General features: G+C 40.7%; 1 protein-coding gene across 2 annotated transcripts in view; it reads right to left on the bottom strand.

Annotated features, from left to right (window-relative positions):
* The window catches only part of PTH2R (parathyroid hormone 2 receptor), an 82,982-nt gene that overhangs the window by 2,125 nt on the left and 60,493 nt on the right, over positions 1-20,364 (bottom strand). The window contains exons 9-11 of one of the 2 annotated variants that reach the window (XM_042953124.1): positions 17,861-17,927; positions 8,875-8,969; positions 1,124-1,262 (exon numbers count right to left, since the gene is read on the bottom strand). In XM_042953124.1, coding sequence (XP_042809058.1) covers positions 1,124-1,262; positions 8,875-8,969; positions 17,861-17,927 — 301 coding nt within the window. The remainder of the gene's footprint in view (positions 1-1,123; positions 1,263-8,874; positions 8,970-17,860; positions 17,928-20,364) is intronic. The other variant, XM_042953125.1, reaches the window with a different exon arrangement.

Genomic DNA, 20,364 nt, shown 5'->3' with positions numbered 1-20,364 from the left:
TGCTGGAAACTACACACATAGGCTATCATATGGCAAAAAGACAAAGAAACTTTTGTGTCACTCATTCAAAAGTATTTATTGAGCCTCTACAGTGCAAATTGCTCAGCATGCCAGGGGTGAACAATTTAATCAAGACAGATGGGGTCCCTGTTCCCTTAGAGCTTACATTCTAGAAGGAAATACAGATGGATAAAACATAAACACCTAGCCAAGCTGGAAAATTGTAAGATAAAAAGGGCTATGCAGACAAAATGTGAAAGAGAGGAATGGAGAAGGTATATTGAATGGGTAACTCAATGAAGAGCGCTTTGAAGAGATAGCATTTAAGCTGGTTTGAATGACAAGAAGAAGCCAGGCCTTGTGAATATTGGGGATGCTGTGGGGAGAGCCCTCCAGACAAAGGCAACGGCAAGTATGAGCCCCTGAGATAGGAATGAGTTTGAGGAACAGAGAGTGTGGAAGCAGGAGCGTGACTCAAACTCAGTGGGTGACAGGGAGCACAGTGTGACGCGAGGTCACAGTCGGGCAGGATCCCTGCCACATAGGGCTGGGCACACCAGCAAATGGCATTTGGATGTTATTCTGAGTGCAATGGGAAAACTCTGGGTACTTCGGGTAGATGGGTGACATGATCAAATTTATTTTTAAGATCCTCCAGACTATATACAGGGACTAGATTTAAGGCGACTGGAGGTGGCAGCGAGCGAGTGCCCCGGAGGAGGGTGGTGTCCGCAGTAAGCCATGTAAGCGATGACAGTAATATTATTTTCAAATGAGATAAGACGGGTAGCAGCTACTTCTTTTTTGTCTCCCTTTCCCTTTTGTGCCTCCTCCCTGCCTTCTTTTTCTTTGACTTTCGTTTATTTTCCATACACACACGCAGAAGTCCCCGCTCTGTACGTGTTCGATATTTTACAGCAATATGCTTTCTTGTCTCACTGCCCAGACTTGGTGAGAAGAAGCTCCTGCTGTGGGCAGAGGTTAAAAGCATAGGCTCCAGAGAATAACGCCCTTCCGTGGCCCCCCAGGAGACAGGTGCATGAAAGCGGGAGAGAGGAGCAGAGAAAAAAGTTGCAGGGGGGGGTGGGGGGGGTACCACAATGCAAGAGCCGGAGCTGTCTACCTGAAAAGAATTGAAGAAGAGCTCACAGTGCATCCGGACCTCCCAGCCCAGCCCGGCGAAGGAGTGGGGCAGGCACAGGAACACGATGTAGTGCACTCCAAAGACCAGCACCAGGACCAGAGTCGATTTGGCCAGTTTCCTGAAAGAAGCCTTTTTATTAACCAACTTAGAGTGCCAGTCCGTGGAGATGGCTTGCAGGAAAAAATCAAGCTTAGGAGAGGCTGACTTTTTCCCTGTCTCTTTAGATCCCATGGCTTCTGCTAGATATTTTTCCCCCTCCCTCCTCTTCCTGTCACATTTATACTAAATAGAAAAAAGGGAACGATTAATTCAAGCTCGAGAGGGACTGAGAAAGGCTTAAGGGAAATAGTACTTTTTTTAAAAGCTAAATTTTTTATACTAAATCAAATTGTTTATTCTCACTTCCCATGATTATTATCCCTTAATTCTCTCTAATCTCATTTCTACTCTCCTGGATTAACAGATATTGTTTTCATAAAGCTATGAAATGCCCTTTGTTGCTGCCCTAAATTTACTTTAACTTCTATGTTTGAGACTTAAACAAGTATTACTTCCATTCATGTTAATTATCTTCACTTTCCACAGACCACATTTTGATTTGTTTTGTTTTGTTCATTTTAAAATTAACTACTCCCAGGGCACATGGGTAGCTCAATCAGTTAAGTGTCCAACTCTTAATTTCCGTTTAGGTCATGACCTCACAGCTCAGCTCAAGAGCTCACTCCCTGCCTCAGGCTCTGGGCTCTGTGCTGACAGCTCAGAGCCTGGAACCTGCTTCAGATTCTATCTCCTTCTCCACCCCTCTCCTGCTTGTGCTCAGTCTCTCTCTCTCTCTCTCTCAAATATAAATAAACACTAAATTTTTTTAATTAATTAAAATAAAATTAACTACTCCCTAGTTTCTTCATCAGTTGGATTTCCATTAATCATTTCATATTTTCTTATAAGCTGCATATGGTCAATGTTTTTTGCTGTCTGTAAATATTCTACAAATTATCTACAGTTCTAGGTTTTGTACCTTTATTTTGCAAGCTAAGCAATTTGACTTTATTTCCCTTAACTACTTTTTCATATATATTTTCTTGTGTATCTGGAGGAACCCCAGGTTTCCAGTATGTTGGTTGACTCTAAAATGGCCCCCAGTGATTCCCCACCTAATATTTACATTCTTGTTAATCCCCTTCCTTTGAGTGTAGACAGAAACCTAGGACTTGTTTCTAATTGACAGACTACAGGCAAAATGATGGGATGTCACTTCTGTGATTACATTTCATAAGATTGTAACTTTCATCTTAATAGCAAAGCCTCTCCCTTGTTTGGTCCAATGAAGCAAGCAACCATGTTGTGAGCTAGTCTACTGAGTGGCCCATGTGGCAGGGTGGGGTGGCATCAGCCAAGAAAAAACTGAATTCTGTCAATAATCTCATAAACTTGGAAGCGGATTCTTCCCCAGTCCAACCTTAAGATAAGCCTGTAGCCCTGATTGACATCTCAGTTGACCCTTATAAGAGATCCTGAGGGAGGAGGTCCATGTAAACCATGCTCAGATTTCTGACCTACAGAAACGTTAAAATAGCAAGTTTTTTTTTGTTTGTTTGTTTTAAGCCACTTATGTTTGTGGTAATTCATTTGCACAGTAGATAACTAGTACACCCCAGCACATCATTTTCTGGTGTTTGGCTTTGGGGTTTTGGGGGGGAGGGGGTTCTTTTGTACTTTTATCCAAGAATCTGCCAAATCTGGCTTCTTCTTTCTTTTTTTTTTTAATTTTTTTTTTAACGTTTATTTATTTTTGAGACAGGGAGAGACAGCATGAACGGGGGAGGGTCGGAGAGAGAGGGAGACACAGAATCTGAAACAGGCTCCAGGCTCTGAGCTGTCAGCACAGAGCCTGACGCGGGGCTCGAACTCACAGACCGTAAGATCATGACCTGAGCCGAAGTCAGATGCTTAACCGACTGAGCCACCCAGGCGCCCCTGGCTTCTTCTTTCTTATTCCTCAAATATTCCCTTCTTTGGAAATCATTTATGCCCCAGTAATCTTAAACAATTGTAACCTTCTCCCTTTCTTCCTGGTCTTTCCTCCAGCTACTTTTCTTTCTCCCTCCCTCCCTTCCTTCCTTCTTTCTTTCCTTCCTTCATTCCTTCCTTCCTTCTTTATTTGTTTACTTATGTATATACTTACCTAGTTTCCTTCTTAGAAATAAACAGTGTGGATAAGCAGAGATCACAATGGACTGAAATTAAACAGAACTGGATTCAGGTTCCAGATTTGCCATTAACTTCCTAAGTGACTGGGATTCAGTTTTCTTTCCTCTAAAATGAGGTAACAGAGCCCAGAAGTTTATAAGAGCTATAATAGTCTAAGGCTTTCATAGGGATCATCTTCCAAACACATCCACTTTCCTATCATAACCATCTTATCCGTTCCTGCAGGACCTGGGTGTCCCACAAAATCATATTCAAAAGCCTAACTTAGACATTTAGAGTTGCATATGTGTCCCATCTCATTCTCCTCTGCCTCTTGTATCTCTCAGTAGTGCCTAGACCATCTGCTCCTCTTGTCTCAGAGCCGTCTGCTCTGCCTCAGGCTCACAGTTTCCCCAGTGGCCTATGGGCTTTCCCCTGTGCTGTTCTAGCCCCACACTTCATACTTTGACTCATCTACAGTCTACTTAGTTTGAAAATTCTACCTTAAGTCTGTTTCATTCAAGGCAGCATCCATGGTAAGACCACGGATTTCTCTGACCTAACTAAACCTTTCAACTTTCAGAGGCTCCTTGGGATATGCCTGTCCTCCTGAATCCTGACAAGTGACTATCCTTTTCCATCACTGCATAAATGAGCAAGACACTGTGAGTAACTTCATGACATTGGAATTCAGTCTAATCAGATAAAGGGGGACAGCACTAACTACATTTGCAGAACTTTACAAGTCTTGTTTAACATGACCCTGAAAAGGAAATTGCATTTCCTCTTTTAAGATGATTGAATAGGGGCACCTGGGTGGCTGAGTCCATTGAGTGTCCAGCTTCGGCTCAGGTCATGATCTCACAGCTCGTGAGTTTGAGCCCTGCATGGGGCTCTGTGCTGACAGCTCAAAGCCTGGAGCCTGCTTCAGATTCTGTGGGTGTCTCTCTCTCTCTCTGCCCCTCTCCTGCTCACTCTCTCTCTCTCTCAAAATAAATAAACATTAAATTAAAAAAATATTTTTAAAATGAATGGATAAATCCCCCTGGAGATATTCTCAAACTCAAGCTAACTTTGATTGTTCCTATTGTGTATGACTAGGAGCCATAAACTAGGTTAAAACAGGAAAGAAAAAGAAGAAGAAAGAAAGAAAGAAAGAAAGAAAGAAAGAAAGAAAGAAAGAAAGAAAGAAAGAAGAGAGAGAAAGGAGAGGAGAGGAGAGAGGAGAGGAGAGAGGAAAGAAAGGAGAGGAGAGGAGAAGGGAGGGGAAGGGAGGGGAAGGGAAGGGAAGGAAAGGGGGAAGAAAGAAGTGCAACACATTGTGAAATGAGCACAAATATAAAATTTTAGGGACAGTTTGGTTCAAAGCAGAGCAAGAAACAGTTGTCAAAGACTGCAATTTAGTGGGAATCCTGCTAGCTCAGCCATCTGTTTTTTCTCTTTTTCTATGACTAGGCTCTTTTGCAATTCTGTAGAGGTAAAAGTTAATTTGCAGCAAACATGATAAGTGAATTTATTTTCTATTGCTATGTAACATATTATCACAAATTTAGCGACATAAACAATATCCATTTATTCACTCTCAGTTTCTATATGCCCCACGTCCAGGCATGATGTACATAGGTCTTCTGCTCAGGGTGTCACAAGGCCAAAATCAAGGTGTCAGCCACCAGGATTGTGTTTTCATCTGGACCTCAGGGCTCTTCTCCAAGTTCATGCATACTGCTAGCAGATCTCAGCTCCTTGAGGTTGTAGGACTGGGAGCTGGCTATTGGCCAGGGATCATTCAGTTCCTACAAGCTGCCCTCAGACTGTCCTCAGGTCCTAGCCATATGCCTTCACAACATGTGGGATTACTTCTTCAAAGCCAGCAGGAGGATCTCTCTCCAGGCTGTCACTCACAGGAGTCACTACCCCATCACTTTTGCCTTGTAATGTAACCTAAGCAAGGGAGAAGCTGTCCTATCACAGGTCTTGCTCAAGAAGGGGTATGGAGGATGATTATAGAGGCATGTACACCAGGGGGAAGGTAATCTTGGCGGGGCGGGGGAGGGGGTGGGGAAGGTGGAGTATGCATCTTAGAAATTGGCCTACCATAGTAGTGCAAATAATTCCTGTCCACAGAAATGTAAATTGTGCCCAGTGGAATGTCACTAATTTTAGCCCTGTGGATATTAACAAGTTTTACTAATTTGCATCCATTTGTAAATTCATTTCAGCCTTCATGATTCCCTTTTAAGCGTGTGTAATGTCTTACCAGTTCCTTCATTAATGACTTCAATAAAATCTTTGAAGTGTGTTCATTTATATTTGTATAAAAGTTATGATTACATCCTCTTTGAAAATTTATCCTCCAGTGCCAGGGGTAAGTTGAAGCAGGGGCACGTACCAGGCCGATGGATACATGGGTCATTTGTTCGCTTATAAAGATGGATTTTCGCACTCACATCAAATCATTCAGCAATCCTGGGCACTGATTTGTTCGGCGTCCATCTGGTCACTCACGCACACTGTACGTCTTCGCAGCCCGGCTCTCTGAAAAGGCACAGCTGCCTAGTGAGATGATCAGGGACGCACCAACTGAACGTGGCCTTCTGGCTTGCTGAAAACACGGTGGCGGCTCTGCCTCCAAGGGCAAAGCCATGAGAGGAATGTAAAGGAATCGAAGGGTCTGTGGGACTCAGTGTCCTATTTAGAAAATAGATACTCAATTCTTGCAACAGCTCTCTCCCCAGGTGAAAAGTGTTGGAAGATCTCTACTTTCCTTGTCAGAGTCAACTTAGCTTTTTGAAAAAAACTACTATTTCCCTTAAGCCTTTTTCGATCCCTCTTGAGCTTGAATTAATCTTCTCCTTTTATCTATACACCTAACACTTTGTAAGTGCATCTCTACTGGTACTGTCCTCACTTTGTTTAATTAAATTAATCTCTCTCTCTATCTCTTTCTCTCACCACTCACACAAATTTTTTTGCACACAGAAACCATGTCTTCTTATACTTTGAATTCTTGTGTGGCACAAAAAGGGCACTCAGTCAATGAAGCTGTTGCCTATGACGCCCCTGTTACATACTATACTGGCTGCCTCCTTTTATTCTGCCAACCATGTAAGAGCTGTTATCATCCCATAGCCTGATGAGGACAGAGGCTCGGAAAAACAAAGTATTCGCCTAAAGTCAGACAATGAGTACAAGATTCAGCCTTAAAATCTGCCCTCTTTACTATCATACTGCATAATAGACATTGGTTGAATTTATTCCAAAAATAATAAACAATAAATACGATCTTTGTCTAACATTGAATGGAAAGTCAAATTAGCCAAAACATTCCAATGTTCTTGTCCATTCAATCTTGCATTTCTCATAGCTCATGTTCTTCCACTCCTGGCAATCTTTTCTTACTTTGCAAGGGGATTGAGTTGTAATTTAAAACAAAAAATGCAGGGGTGCCTGGGTTGCTCAGTCAGTTAAGCATCTGACTTCAACTCAGGTCATGATCTCACAGTTTGTGAGTTTGAGCCCTGCTTCAGGCTCTGCGCTGACAGCTCAGAGCCTGGACCCCGCTTCAGATTCTGTGTCTCCCTCTCTCTCTGCCCCTCCCCTGCTCATGCTCTCTCTCTCTCTCTCTCTTTCTCTCTCTCTCTCTCCCTCCCTCTCTCTCGAAATTAAATAAACAATTAAAAAAATTTTTTAAAAAACAAAAAATGCATCAGCCTTGCTGTTAAATCTGATATATTATTTAATTTTCTATACACCAGTCTTGTTTTAAAATAACTGATGTGGTAAAAAAAAAGAAAGACAGAGCCTTTCCTCACCACATTTTGAACTTTGGACACTAGTAAGAATACGAAGGGTGTTTCAGTTATTAAAAAAAAAAATGTATGTGGCTGGAAAATACTTTCCCTGACTACCTGACATTAGTCTAGACTCTGTTCAAATTAATCACTTCAAACTTAAAACACTTCTGGGCCCCAGATTATTTAAAAATACGTTCTGAATTCTGAATAGATTATTTTAATCCTTGATGAATTTTTCTCTTCCATTGTTTTGAGAAATACTCCCCCATGCATGAACTCAAAATATTGCCTATTCAAACTATGTTTTAAGATAATTCACCCTTTGTTCTCTCCAGAATTTTTTCTCAAGTCTCTTTGGTAACTTTTAACTGAGAGTTCAAGTTCACATCATTTAGAACTATAAAAATAAGGAGCTTTTATTCAGAACTAGAGAAATAAGCAGCTTTCAAAAACCTTTGTACTTTTCCACTTTATGGAGAAAATTGAAGAGCTATTTACATTTTCCACTGTTCTGTCATCCCCTGGCCTTTGTCTTCATCAGTGGGATGTGACAGGAGACAGGCTATATTAGTATGGCAAAGGTCCTTCACTGTAAACTCTTAGGCACAATTTATATTATAATAATACCGCTTGCAGCACATTAAAAATAATTGGAGCCTGCAGCTACTGGTTTGTTCAGTGTGTGTCTTATCCCAGACTCCAGTCTATACCCGTCATCTTTTCTGCCTGACAGTGAAAGTTGCCTACACAGTAGAGGGAAATAATTCAACAAAGGGCTTCAAGAACAGTTGTGACACTGAACCAAAATACTGACTATGGTTTCTTCCTTTCTGTGTCTCAGACAGCATTTCCTAACAGTCCAAGACAGAAAGAAGTGGTTATTACTTTGGGATTATAAAGATCAACCCACATCCACCTGACCACTGGATGTGTGTACAGTTGGATAGAGGCTGTTATTATTTGGGACTCCCAAAATTGTCATTGGGAAAAGTGGGAATACCCTTAAGATAGCTTGATAATGATCATAAACACTCGATTTGCCCTTTTCTTCATGAAAGACTGAATAATGTGTCTTGCTCAGTGTATTTGAACGTTCTTAAAAATTTATATTTGGTAGGGGCCAGTTTGATGGACAGATTGGAAACAATACAGCAAACCCACCTTCTTGATATTTTCAGTTATGACATATTATTTTAAGAACACAGAGGGGCCCCTGGGTGGCTCAGTCGGTTAGGTATCCGACTTCAGCTCAGGTCATGATCTCACGGCTGGTGGGTTCGAGCCCTGTGTTGGGCTTTGTGCTGACAGCTCAGAGCCTGGAGCCTGCTTCAGATTCTGTCTCCTTCTCTCTCTGCCCTTCCCCCACTTGCTCTCTCTCTCTGTCTCTCAAAAATAAATAAACATTGAAAAAAAAAAAGAACACAGATAAAATTGTCTGCTAAGATCATCAACAAGAGATTTTCTGGGTAGTCACATTGTTTATGGGAAAATCCCAATCTGCTAAGAACAGATAAAAAAAAAATTATACTTAGTAATTAAAATGTAAGCACATTAGGAAGGTTCTGGATTACTTAGATTTTCCTAAAATATATATATGCATTTCTGATAAATGGCATAACTAAACCAAATGAAAATTCATATTCACAAATTCATCTCTCAGAGACATTTCAGATCAATCAATACCTGTTCTTTACTCTAAATAGTAACCAAAATATTTCCTCTGGTAGATGCCTGTCCTGGAATTACCTGTATTGCTTTTTTGTGTCATGCCCAACTGCATTGGTCTCCCAGATTTTGGTAGCCAGAACTCTAACCGTATTCAGAAACAGAATAAAATTGAGCTGAAAGAGAAGGTAATATTACAAAGAATTATTAACTTAGCCATCAAGATGTTTATAAAAAGTTATACAAATTGAACTTCTTTGTATTCAAAAACCATAAATTACCCATTCCATATATGTGAAAGAGGGACTCTGAGATAAGATACTGGACAGCTAGTGATTCTTGAGTTGCCCTCATGAAAACACAGAGATAAAAAGTTTCAACAGCACTGGAAACTAAAAATGCCAAAGGATGATCTGCCAGAATCCATAGGGAATTTCCAAACCCAAGTTCAGATGAAGTCGTGTGGCAGACTGGCAGAATAAAGGATAATAGTTATACAAATGTAACTACCTGCCCTTTTTGAAATGAGTTCCCAGCTTCTGTATAGATCTTAGGGAGAGGAATAATAGAGTTGTTTGGGGGATGCTGTCCTTCTTATGACATATGAAAAGTATTGAGTGAAGTATGTAGGTTTAAAAAAAAAAAGCAAATGATGTGGGGCATGGATGAAATAGATAAAAGGGATTAAGAGCACACTTATCTTGATGAGCAATGAGTAATGTACATAATTGTTAAACTATTAAGTTGTACGCCTAAAATTAACACTGTATGTTATGTACACTTCAATTAAAACAATATTTTAAAAACACTTCTCAGGCACACACAAAACAAGTTGCTGTCTAAGAATAGGCCCCCACTGGAGGCAGTTAGATTGAATTTGAAATATTACAGGTGTGAGAACCCCAGAGATAATCAAGTTCTGGTTTTAAAAATGTTGGGGAGGTGTTGGTAGGATAAGCCCTTTTATGTCTGAGGGCCACAAGAATCAGAGAAGAGATCCAAAATGAAGAAAAAGAAAAGATCTCCAGGTCTAGGGTCATAGGGAAGTAGAAGCCTGAGGCCCTGGAGATGCCTGCAGTCCAGAAAGTGTCACTCCTTAGGAATAACGGTAATGTGGGTTGCCAAGAGTGGGCTTGTGTTAGCGGCAGATGAACAGCAGGAAGAGAGGACCGATCAAGTTCTGGATCTTGGAAAATAAAACTTGTCTTGCCGAGTTTTCAACCATTTCTGGAATTCGAAGAATTTGGGTTGTGGGGTGATTCATGTGCCCCTCTCCTGGGTCCAGCTGATCGTCTCCATCAGCCCTCAGCCCCCTGCCACCTTCTTTGCCATCATACCTACTGACTATGCTCTCACCTCTCACTGATTTCACACTTCTTATAAGAACTAGGGGCTGAGACTTGAGCTCCATACCCTGGAGGAAGGACACAGGTGCACTGTGAGATGGCAGAAGAATAAGGATTTTTCAGGCCAGTAAGAGCTGCCATTTATTGAACACCTGAGTTTAAATGCTCACAGGAATATGGGACAAGCATAGGTCCCTTTATTACGGATGAAGAAACTCCAGCCCAAAGAGATCAATTGATTTGACCTAAGCTACCCAGCTATCAGGGGAATCTGACCCAGGTCTGTGTGAGTCTGTACTGTGAATTCTTAACCACTATCTTATACCTTCTCTTCAGGAGGATAAAAAAAAAATGCAAAACATGAGAGCTGAGGACCTCCATTCATCCTCACCCACCGCAACACCTGGCTCCAGACGTAAAATCATTTTCTTTTTTTTTTTTAATGTTTGTTTATTTTTGAGACAGAGAGAGAGAGAGAGAGAGAGAGCATGCATGAGCAGGGGAGGGGTAGAGAGAGGGGGACAGAGACTCCCAAGCAGGCTCTGTGCTGACAGCAGCAAGCCTGATGAGGGGCTCCAACTCCAGAACAGTGAGATCATGACCTGAGCCAAAGTCAGATGCTCAACCGACTGAGCCATGCCGGTGCCTAAGACACAAAATCTTTTTCACTAAGAGGGTGAGAGCTGCTCACAGATGTCACATGAGTGCTACTTTGTGAACAGCCACTCATGTCAGGCCCCATTAATTCTACTCTCCCTATGACTACAGCCCCGGGCGATACAGTGCAGCTGGGAGTCAAACTGGTGAGAAGCGATGCTGTGTAATTACCCTTAAAGGACGAAGTGATAGGAACTAAAGCTGTCAGAGCTATGGAAGCAATGCCAACTGGGGACTATCACTTGTCATTTCCTCTTCCTGGAAAAGGAAAAATTGTAGATGGCTTCAGGCAGGCCAACCTTAAACTCCATCCATATTAAAAAGCTCACAACCAGGAATTGGCCAGCGGACCACACTAAGTAAATACTGAAAACTCCCAAGAATTTGACTACAGAAAATACACACATCCAAAACATCAGTTTAATAACTAAGACGATGCATTTAAGGACAAGGAAGTGGATTATGGAAAGAATTAAGAAAAACTAAGATTGAGTAAAACGTGCTGCCTTAAAAGATCAGCTAACGAAATATGCCGATACCTGTGACAATAGTTGGGTGAAATTCCAAATAATTACTCTGAATAATTTAGGAAAGTATAGAATAAAGGGTGATTAGAAACTAAGTTATTGACCACTTAAGTGTATTACGCGAAGTGACTCAGTCTTCACAGGAGATAGGCATATTATTGCCCCATTTTACAGATGAGGAATCTGAGTAACAGTTTACACAAATTATTCCCAGTCACACAGCCGGCACGTGGCAGAGGCCTCCTGAGGCCCTTGCCGCCTGGACGCAATAGCATGCACTCAACCACTGCACAGTACTGTCCATAAAGTAGAGTTGAGTTGCCGCAGATTGAGATGGAGACAGAAACTTAAAGAGCAGGATGGATTAAGAAAAGATTGTAAAGAATCTAAACTATAATCAAGTTTGGGGAGCCTGGATGGCTCCGTCGGTTAAGCATCTGACTTTGGCTCAGGTCATGATCTTACGGTTCATGAGCTCGAGCCCCACATCAGCCTCTGTGCTGACGACTCAGAGCCTGGAGCCTGTTTCGGATTCTGTGTGTGTGTGTGTGTGTGTGTGTGTGTGTGTGTCTCTCTCTCTCTCTCTCTCAGTCCCTCCCCCACTCATCCCTGACTGTGTGTGTGTGTGTGTGTGTGTGTGTCTCAAAAAATAAACATTAAAAAATTTTTTAAATAAATGAATTAAATAAAATAAGATATAATCAAGTCTTAAAATCAGTATTAGAAACAGCAAACAGCAGATCTAACAAAGCAGGAGAACACATCCAGCAATGTGGAAGACCACTGAAGACACTTCCCACACGGGAGGTAAAGAACAAAGAGACCCACCCACACGATAAGGGGAGAGGTGCTTGTGTGGACAACAGGGAATTGCAAGTTATCATGCAGATTTATTTCTCTTTCTGCAGAAAAGATAATGATAAATTGAACAAACCAATAAAAATATAAGAGGGAGAAGTCCCTGCGCCAAAGGAAGGTCTGAGCCTGTAGACGGAAAAATGACGTTATACGCCGGGCAAATGGAATGATAAAAGAACGAGACCAAGAAGAAGCGTCCTGGTGAGATTCTTCCATTTTATTTTAGAAGATGAAGACACGATTCTAAGAGAAAATTAGAGTCCTCGCATCTCTCATGTGAACCTCTTGTAAAATTTTGCTTAAAGGTCTACTTCAGGCAAAGCACAGATAAAACAAAGAAAAAACCAAAACCGAGAAGGTGAATAAAATGACCCCCTCATCAGCATTAAAACCAGTCACATATAGAATCAATTTTATGCAAATGTGGTTTTTAAATAATGCAAATGTACACATTAGATTCTCTCTCAATTAAAAATTTAAAGATGGATTCAAAGAGACGCACAGTTGAATTGAAACAAAGAACTCAAAACTTCAGCCTGGAAACCTCTGGCCCCGCAGGCTATCTCCGAGACTTTGTTCCCAGAGCCCTCTTGGCCGGGATCCTTCTCTCACTCCCTCTGCTCCCCCTCCCTCGCGAGGGTAGCTCATTTTCCGAGGCTTCAGGCTCAATGTCAGCTTTCCTCAGAAGCTGTTCCAACCTCACCCCAGCACTTGTCACGTTTAAATGTTTGCCTCACCCACTCTGCTTAAGCTTCGGGAGGAACTGGTGTCCGTCGCCCCACCGTATCACGGCCATTGCCTCACCCAGCACCCGCAATGTTCTCGGGGTTTAATCGGGACTTGTTAAATGAGTGAATGAATAATTGACTGCGTGAGATATGCCCTCTCCAAGCCCTAGTTATATTCTGGGAAATCAGCATATCCCCCTTTCATGTAGAGTGTTCACTTCTACGCGTCTATCATAAAAGACATCCTCAGAGAAAGAAGTCAGAATTTATGTATAGGAAAGCCCACTGTTGTAAAACCTCTATAAACCCATCTCTGGGCCCCTGCAATTTTCAGCTCTGCCTTTGGACACATGCGGGGGGAGGGGTGCTTTCTCCTGGTCCCGATTGTCCCTGCCAGGGGGCGCTGCTCAACTGACGTGCACTTCCCTTCTCCCCTTCACTCTCTCCAGCCCTGAAGGAGACAAACCGAAGTATTTAATGAGCAAATGTGGGAAGAATATGGACTTTGTTTGACCTGGCCCATCCTTCTTTGCCTTGGGAGCTTGCCACGAGCACACTTGCCCCGCAGCATCTCCAGGGTTAGGAGTCTGCCCCTTAGCCTCCTGTGTGAATGTAGGTCCTCCTGTCTCCGGGGGCGATGGCCCCCTTGGTCAGGATGGATTACATCCGCCAACTTCACCTTTACCACTTCTTCCAGACCATGCTGCCCTGCGTGCCCTCTTCTTCCTTCCATCGATGTTCTGGAAGGCCCAGCACCAAAACAACGCTCCGTCTCTGCTGTCGACCAGGAAGTATTCCTCTCAGAGTTTGATGTTATACAGAAGAATTTTTTCTTAACCATCCTCAAATCAACAGCGTGTTGCAGGTGAATAACAAATTGTTATATTGGCAGATGTTTATTATCAGAACAAAAAAATGAATGTTTTCTAATGTTTTCTGATGTTCTCTTAAACATGGTTTTAACACTTGTGAACAAAACAAAGCCAACAACAGTGCTATAATTTTAGATTGTGTGATTCCAAAATACAGTGGTTCATCCTAAATTTATACTAAAGTCTGATGATCTCTAAAATTCGATTCTCTCGATATGACTTCTTCAAGTTAGAACCTATAAATGCTTATTCTCTATAAACTCCTATCTTCTCTTAAATTCAGTTTGCTTTATATATAGCTTAGAACTTCTGATCACATTTACTCCCAGATTTTACTCCCAGATACACAAAATTCCAATTAATAGAATCTCTGCTATTCCAGTATCCAAAGCCAGAATTAAGTGAGGGATCCAACCTATATTTAAAATTCTTGGCAAATAATTTCTGATAGCGTATATGGAGCATATCTAATTACATAAAACCCTGCCACATGCAATGCAAGTTTGAAAAACAAATATTTTATCCAAAGTTAATATATAAAAACTGTAAATATTGCCTTAAAAATTGTAAGACCTTTTTCCCATAAATTCAAGAAACAATCTTGACACGTTTTGGAGTGCAAGTGACAAGAACATGGTCAAAACCGTGCTTAGTCTTATTTTGTCACACTATCTGTGACCTTTATCTGCGTGGACTCTAGTTACCTTCTCTGGAAATGAAAAGGTTACAGGAAATGCAGAGGTTCTGTAAATTACACAGCACTTTGCTTGGTGCTCTCATTTCACTTCTTGCCTCTTACCAGTTCCCCAGGGCATCTACTTCGCACACCGGTTTTATTTTTTCAACAAATATTTATTGAGTGGCCACTCTGCACCAGGAAACCTGCTAGGCACTAGAAATATAGAAGTTTAGGGAAAATATGGTTCTTGATCACATAATCCTTGTAGCTTAGAGGGCAAGATGGACGCTCAACAATTAGGAGCTTCACACATTGTGATGATCTTGAGAAAGAAAAAAACCTCACCTTGCTCTGTGGGTTATGACAGGTGTGACCTAATTTAGACTGGAGGCATCAAGGAGGCCACAATGAAGAAGTGGCATTTAAAGTGAGGAATGGAAGAAAGCACATCCCCACCTTCCAGGGGTACAGAGCAGAATGTGGGAGAGCCCTGAGGAGGCAGAGGTGGACAAGTTCAAGGATCTGAAAGGAAAACAATGTGGCTGAGGTACTGCATGTAAATGGTGCAGGCACGAGTGACCGGGGACTTCTCTAGACTATCAGGAACGTTAGATTTTATTATAGGTGCAAGGAGTTCATTGGGTAGAGACAGTGGGCCTGAAGTTAGAATCCCCACTTACCAGCCACTTACTCCATCACTTACTAGCTGTGTGACCTCGGGCAGTTTCCTCTTCTAGAAGATTAGATAAATCTATGTAAATAAAGCACTTAAAACAGTGCCCACTGCAAGGTAAGCACTGTGCAGTGTTTGCTGTTATTTGCCATGCTTCCCAGCTTCAGGAAGCTGAGGAGCTGAGAGGAGGGAGCCTTGTCACTCAGAACACGAGGACGAGGTTCAGGCACACCTCTTTCCTTACAGACTGGTTCTACAGTGAAATGAGAGGATCTTAAAGGGAACTGTGATAACTGAATTGTAATACTAAAACAAAATGGTCGCTCAAAGAACAGAAAGCTTCTCTTGAATCTTCTCTGATTCATGAGAATGAATGGGTGTTGTGACATTGGAAAAACATTTAAGAATTCTTGCTTTGGAGCTGTCATAATTTTAGTTCGAGAATATGAAAGTGGCTTCCCCCTAAGTTTTCTTCAAAATGCATTGAGTGTACCATCATTTCTAGCTCTCTTTCCCCAATGGGGAATCTTCTAAGAACCTCCATAATCACCTAACCTTACTGTTTTACTTTTCAGTTTAGAAACCTCAGCAAATAAACTTCTCATCCATGTTGACGTTGTAACTAAGATCTGCAAACAAACAAACACAAAAACACAAAGCTTTGGCTAAAAAATCAATGGTTTTGGGGGTGCCTGGGTGGCTCAGTTGGTTAAGCGTCCCACTTTGTCCCAGTCAGTTAAGCGTCCCAGATCAGGTCATGATCTCACAGTTTGTGAGTTGGAGCCCCTGGTCAGGCTCTGTGCTGACAGCCTGGAGCCTGCTTTGGATTCTGCATCTCCCTCTGTCTCTGCCCCTCCCCTGCTTGTGCGCTCTCTCTCTCTTTCTCTCTAAAATATAAATAAACATTAAAAAATTTTAAATCAACGGTTTCAATGGAAGACGTCCTATGATTTACTTTTCTCCACTGTCCTCTGCTTCAGTTATTAATTTTGCGAGAATCTCTTAGACTTTTCACAGGTCTTTTCTTTCCAGCGAATGAAAACTCAAACTTGATGTTCTTAAACTCACCTACATTTTCATATAATGCTTAATTATCTCTTATTTCACAATTCTAGTACAAAGCACTGAAGACACTAAAAGTAAGAAGACCCCTTAAAAAGAGGATGGTAAGTGATGGATGAGCGAACCCCGTAGAGGAGGAACTAGGAGGAAAGAAAATGAAAGGTGGGGAAGCACAGATGAGGATAGAGTATTAGCAGATAAAAGGGAAATCAGAGTGGTAAAGACCAGACCCTACTTCATAAAGTTAATTTGTATCTTTAACTTCATTCATGTTCCCCCAGGGATATAGTTTACCACCAAATGGTTTGATGGGGTGGTTTATCCCCAGACTAAGAAAGCAGCCCTTCATTAAAATTAAAATTAAATGATAAGAGTTTATAAATGTAAGTCATTCGTTCATTTACCCACAGTCTGTTTATAGCTTCTCCTATGACATAGAATCTGTTCTACTTTGCTAACATGCTGTTTTCGCAAGGATACAAACCGGCTTCTCTAAAAGTGTTCTACATTTTATTTCCCCCATAAGCACTTAACACCAATGGGCTTTTGAAATGAAGAGTCCTTTTCAATCTTTTCTATTTTTCTTTCTGCATTTTTCCTATGAGATAAACAAGCTTTTCTCTGACTCTGGATAAATACTACAAAACCTCAGTCCCATTAATAGCTGTCCCTCTGTATCCAGTGTGGCAACATAATGACAAACTGGGTGATGCATTGTGCTACAGAAAACAAAATGAGAAAAGTAAGAAACTGGAGAACAAAGAAAGACAAAAAAAAAAGAAAATCATTAAGAATTGGACTCCTACATTACTTTCAAATGATTTAACAGTTAATATGGGAACATAAGTCATTGTATTAAGATGTTTATAATCTTGAATTAACACAAGAAAACATGAGATGGTATAATTTCTTCATCAAACCACAGAGAAGCGATAAAGCCTTCAAGGGAAGTCAAGAGTAAACATTTTGGTGAGTTTTGTCAGACACAAAGAAGTGTAACTTTGTTTTCTTTCACAACACAGATATAATACACCCGTGAAATATTATAGGCAGATAAGGTCCATGCAATACACATTGCCTACTCCAGTCTTTTTCTAATACATATCAGACAGGATTCTGTGGAATATGTCTCCACATAGCATCCTCTTAACTACTGGAAGACATTATGCCAAGGAAGAGGTTTAGTCAATGCTTTATAATGAAGCATCCTATCAGTTTTCTTTCTCCCAGTAATTCCTCTGTTCTCCCACTATTTGTCCTCTCCTCCTGACCTACTTACTACCAGGTGATCAGAACAGTAAAGTGGAGCTATAATATAACAGATGTAGAGAGAGAAGAGTTTTAGGACCTTCCAATTCCTTGAACATGTAAATGGTCACAGATATCTTGAAGCCCTGGAATTTAACCATGTGCTAGCTGATTAAAGCAAGGTCTGTGCTTTCTGCATGGATCTCAGCATCAGCCACAAGTACTGGTATGATCCTAGCCCAGACCCTCCCAACAGCTATTGCTGTAATGTGCGAGTCTCCTAAAACTTTGTAGAAGAAAGAGACAGATACACTCTTTGTAGAAGAAAGAGACAGACAAACTCTCTCTCAGTTTTAGCAGCAACTTAATTATGCATCCTATTCCTTTCTTTCTACTACACAGGCTTTTTACACTCACCCCGATAGCTGCTAAGATTGGAGCTTGATAAATCCACTTGATGTTTCCAGCACTAAGTTCCCAGCATCTGAGATATGAAAAAGAATTTTCATGAATAAATTGACAAGCAAATAGGCAGTGAGAACCAAGTAGCATTTTAAGTTTTACCAAACATTCCTGTCCCAAGCTTTTTTTTTTAATGTTTATTTATTTTTGAGAGGGAGAGACAGAATGCAAGCAGGGGAGGGGCAGAGAGAGAGGGAGACACAGATATGAAGCAGGCTCCAGGCTCTGAGCTATCAGCATAGAGCCTGATGTGGGGCTTGAACTCACCAACTGTGAGATCATGACCTGAGCCAAAGTTGGATGTTTAACCAACTGAGCCACCCAGGCACCCCCCCCCCCCACCCGGTCCCAAGCTTTTGATTGAAAGATAAGTAGACACACATACACACACACACACACACACACACACACACACACACCCCTCATTAAATACCCAAACTAGTGAAAAAATGTGTAATGGGTCTTGGTTTCCATACGATGAACTGTGGAGCATTATAAATATTGTTTAATTTTATATCAACAAGAGTCAAAACCACAGTTCCAGAGCCACAAAAAATTATTGTCTTATAAATGTGGTGCACCTGATACTTCATTTTCTTATCACTGGAATGAGAAAGTCTTCTCACTTCCAAAAGTTCCAACAATTCTATGTTATAACTCCATATGCTATAGAATACTGACAATAATGTGAATCATTCTTATCCATCGAAATGCAATAAAAAGCTGACAGTAGGTGGCTCAATCAGTTAAGCATGCAACTTCGGCTCACGTTACCGGCTCTCGCAGTTCGTGAGTCCGAGTCCCAAGTTGGGCTCTGTGCTGACAGCTCAGAGACTGGAGCCTGCTTTGAATTCTGTGTCTCCCTCTCTCTCTGTCTCTCCCCTGCTCATGCTCTTTCTGTCTCAAAAATAAACATTAAAAAAAAACTGACAGTAATGCAAATGATCCTTGTTGACAGATATGCATTAGAGGGGCGCCTGGGTGGCTTGGTCGGTTAAGCGTCCGACTTCGGCTCAGGTCATGATCTCATGGTCCATGAGTTCAAGCCCCGCGTCAGGCTCTGTGCTGACAGCTCAGAGCCTGGAGCCTGTTTCAAATTCTGTGTCTCCCTCTCTCTCTGCTCCTCCCCTGTTCATGCTCTGTCTCTCTCTGTCTCAAAAATAAATGAACGTCAAAAAAAAAAAAAAATTAAAAAAAAAAAAAGATATGCATTAGAAAACTAGAAGCAAGTGAAAATATACATAGAAATGAAAACTAGTTGTGTTTGGTGGAATATGATTGATTATTGCCTTATGAAGACTGAATTTTTGCATGTATTTATAAATTTATTTCAGTGTTCATTTTGCTAAATATAAGCATGTGATTCCTATATTTCTTCTTTGAACCAGTTATAACATCTTACTCGTTCCCTCATTAATTAGTGAGTTAAAAGATCTTTGACAATGCTCATTTTACATTAGCATAAAATCCATGATTTTATCTTTGACTGTAAAAAGCTTGTTTTTAGCAGTACTTAATAAAAACACTATATGATTTACCTATTTGTTATGTTTATCTTCTCAACTGCCATCCCAACTAGAATTTAGTTTCTACATGAACAGGGAACGTTTTTCTTATTTTCTGATGTAGTATAAGTGCCTATAATAATATGGAGCATGTAGGTAGTTGACAAATATTTTTTGGATTGAATTGAATTGAAAGTAAGTTGACTCAGTCTCACCCAGGCTGGTTTGCGATTGGGTGAAATTGGAATAAATGGAACAGTGTTGAGAAAAACTAGTTCTGCTTGAAACTTTAATGTAGCACTTTAAACAGTTTTTATACATTAAAGATACATGACTAAAAGCTTCTTTCTTGGGTTCTTTCTCCTTAGACAAAACCTAGCATCAATTGTAGGGACAATAAATGAAATTATATAAAAAATATTAGGGATATAAGGATAATTTTTTAATTCTAGATGATAAACTTATCAAAAAGTTACTTTTAAATTAATGAATAAGTTAGGGATAATACAAAGCAATTTCAACTATCCCCTTGAAGGTAAAACATTTTCAGTATATATGTAATGACCATATAGTTTTAAATTTTAACATTTTCATACAGGTGATACATTCCCATTTGAAAAATCAAACTATATGAAAAGACAGCCATTGAGACATCTCAGTTCTTCCCATCTTCCTATTTTCCTCTGCCCCTGTCTCTCTCTGTATACATCACATCTTTTATTACTTTATTGTATATGTTTCCAGTGTTTTCTTATGCATATACAAATCCAAATATTATATCTTATTTTCCCCTACCCTACGAGAAGTGCAACGTATACTCTGTTCTGCAACTGGCTCTTTCCTTTTAACAGTACATTTTTTATTTCTTTTCCTATCGGTACCAAGACAGCTCAGTAGCACAGCATTCCATTAGAAAGATGTACCACAGTAGAATCAACTAGACCCCAAGACGAA

Source organism: Panthera leo, chromosome C1, assembly GCF_018350215.1.
Source record: "Panthera leo isolate Ple1 chromosome C1, P.leo_Ple1_pat1.1, whole genome shotgun sequence".
In the NCBI taxonomy this organism is placed as follows: Eukaryota; Metazoa; Chordata; class Mammalia; order Carnivora; family Felidae; genus Panthera; species Panthera leo.
This window is presented reverse-complemented; position numbering and strand designations above follow the sequence as displayed.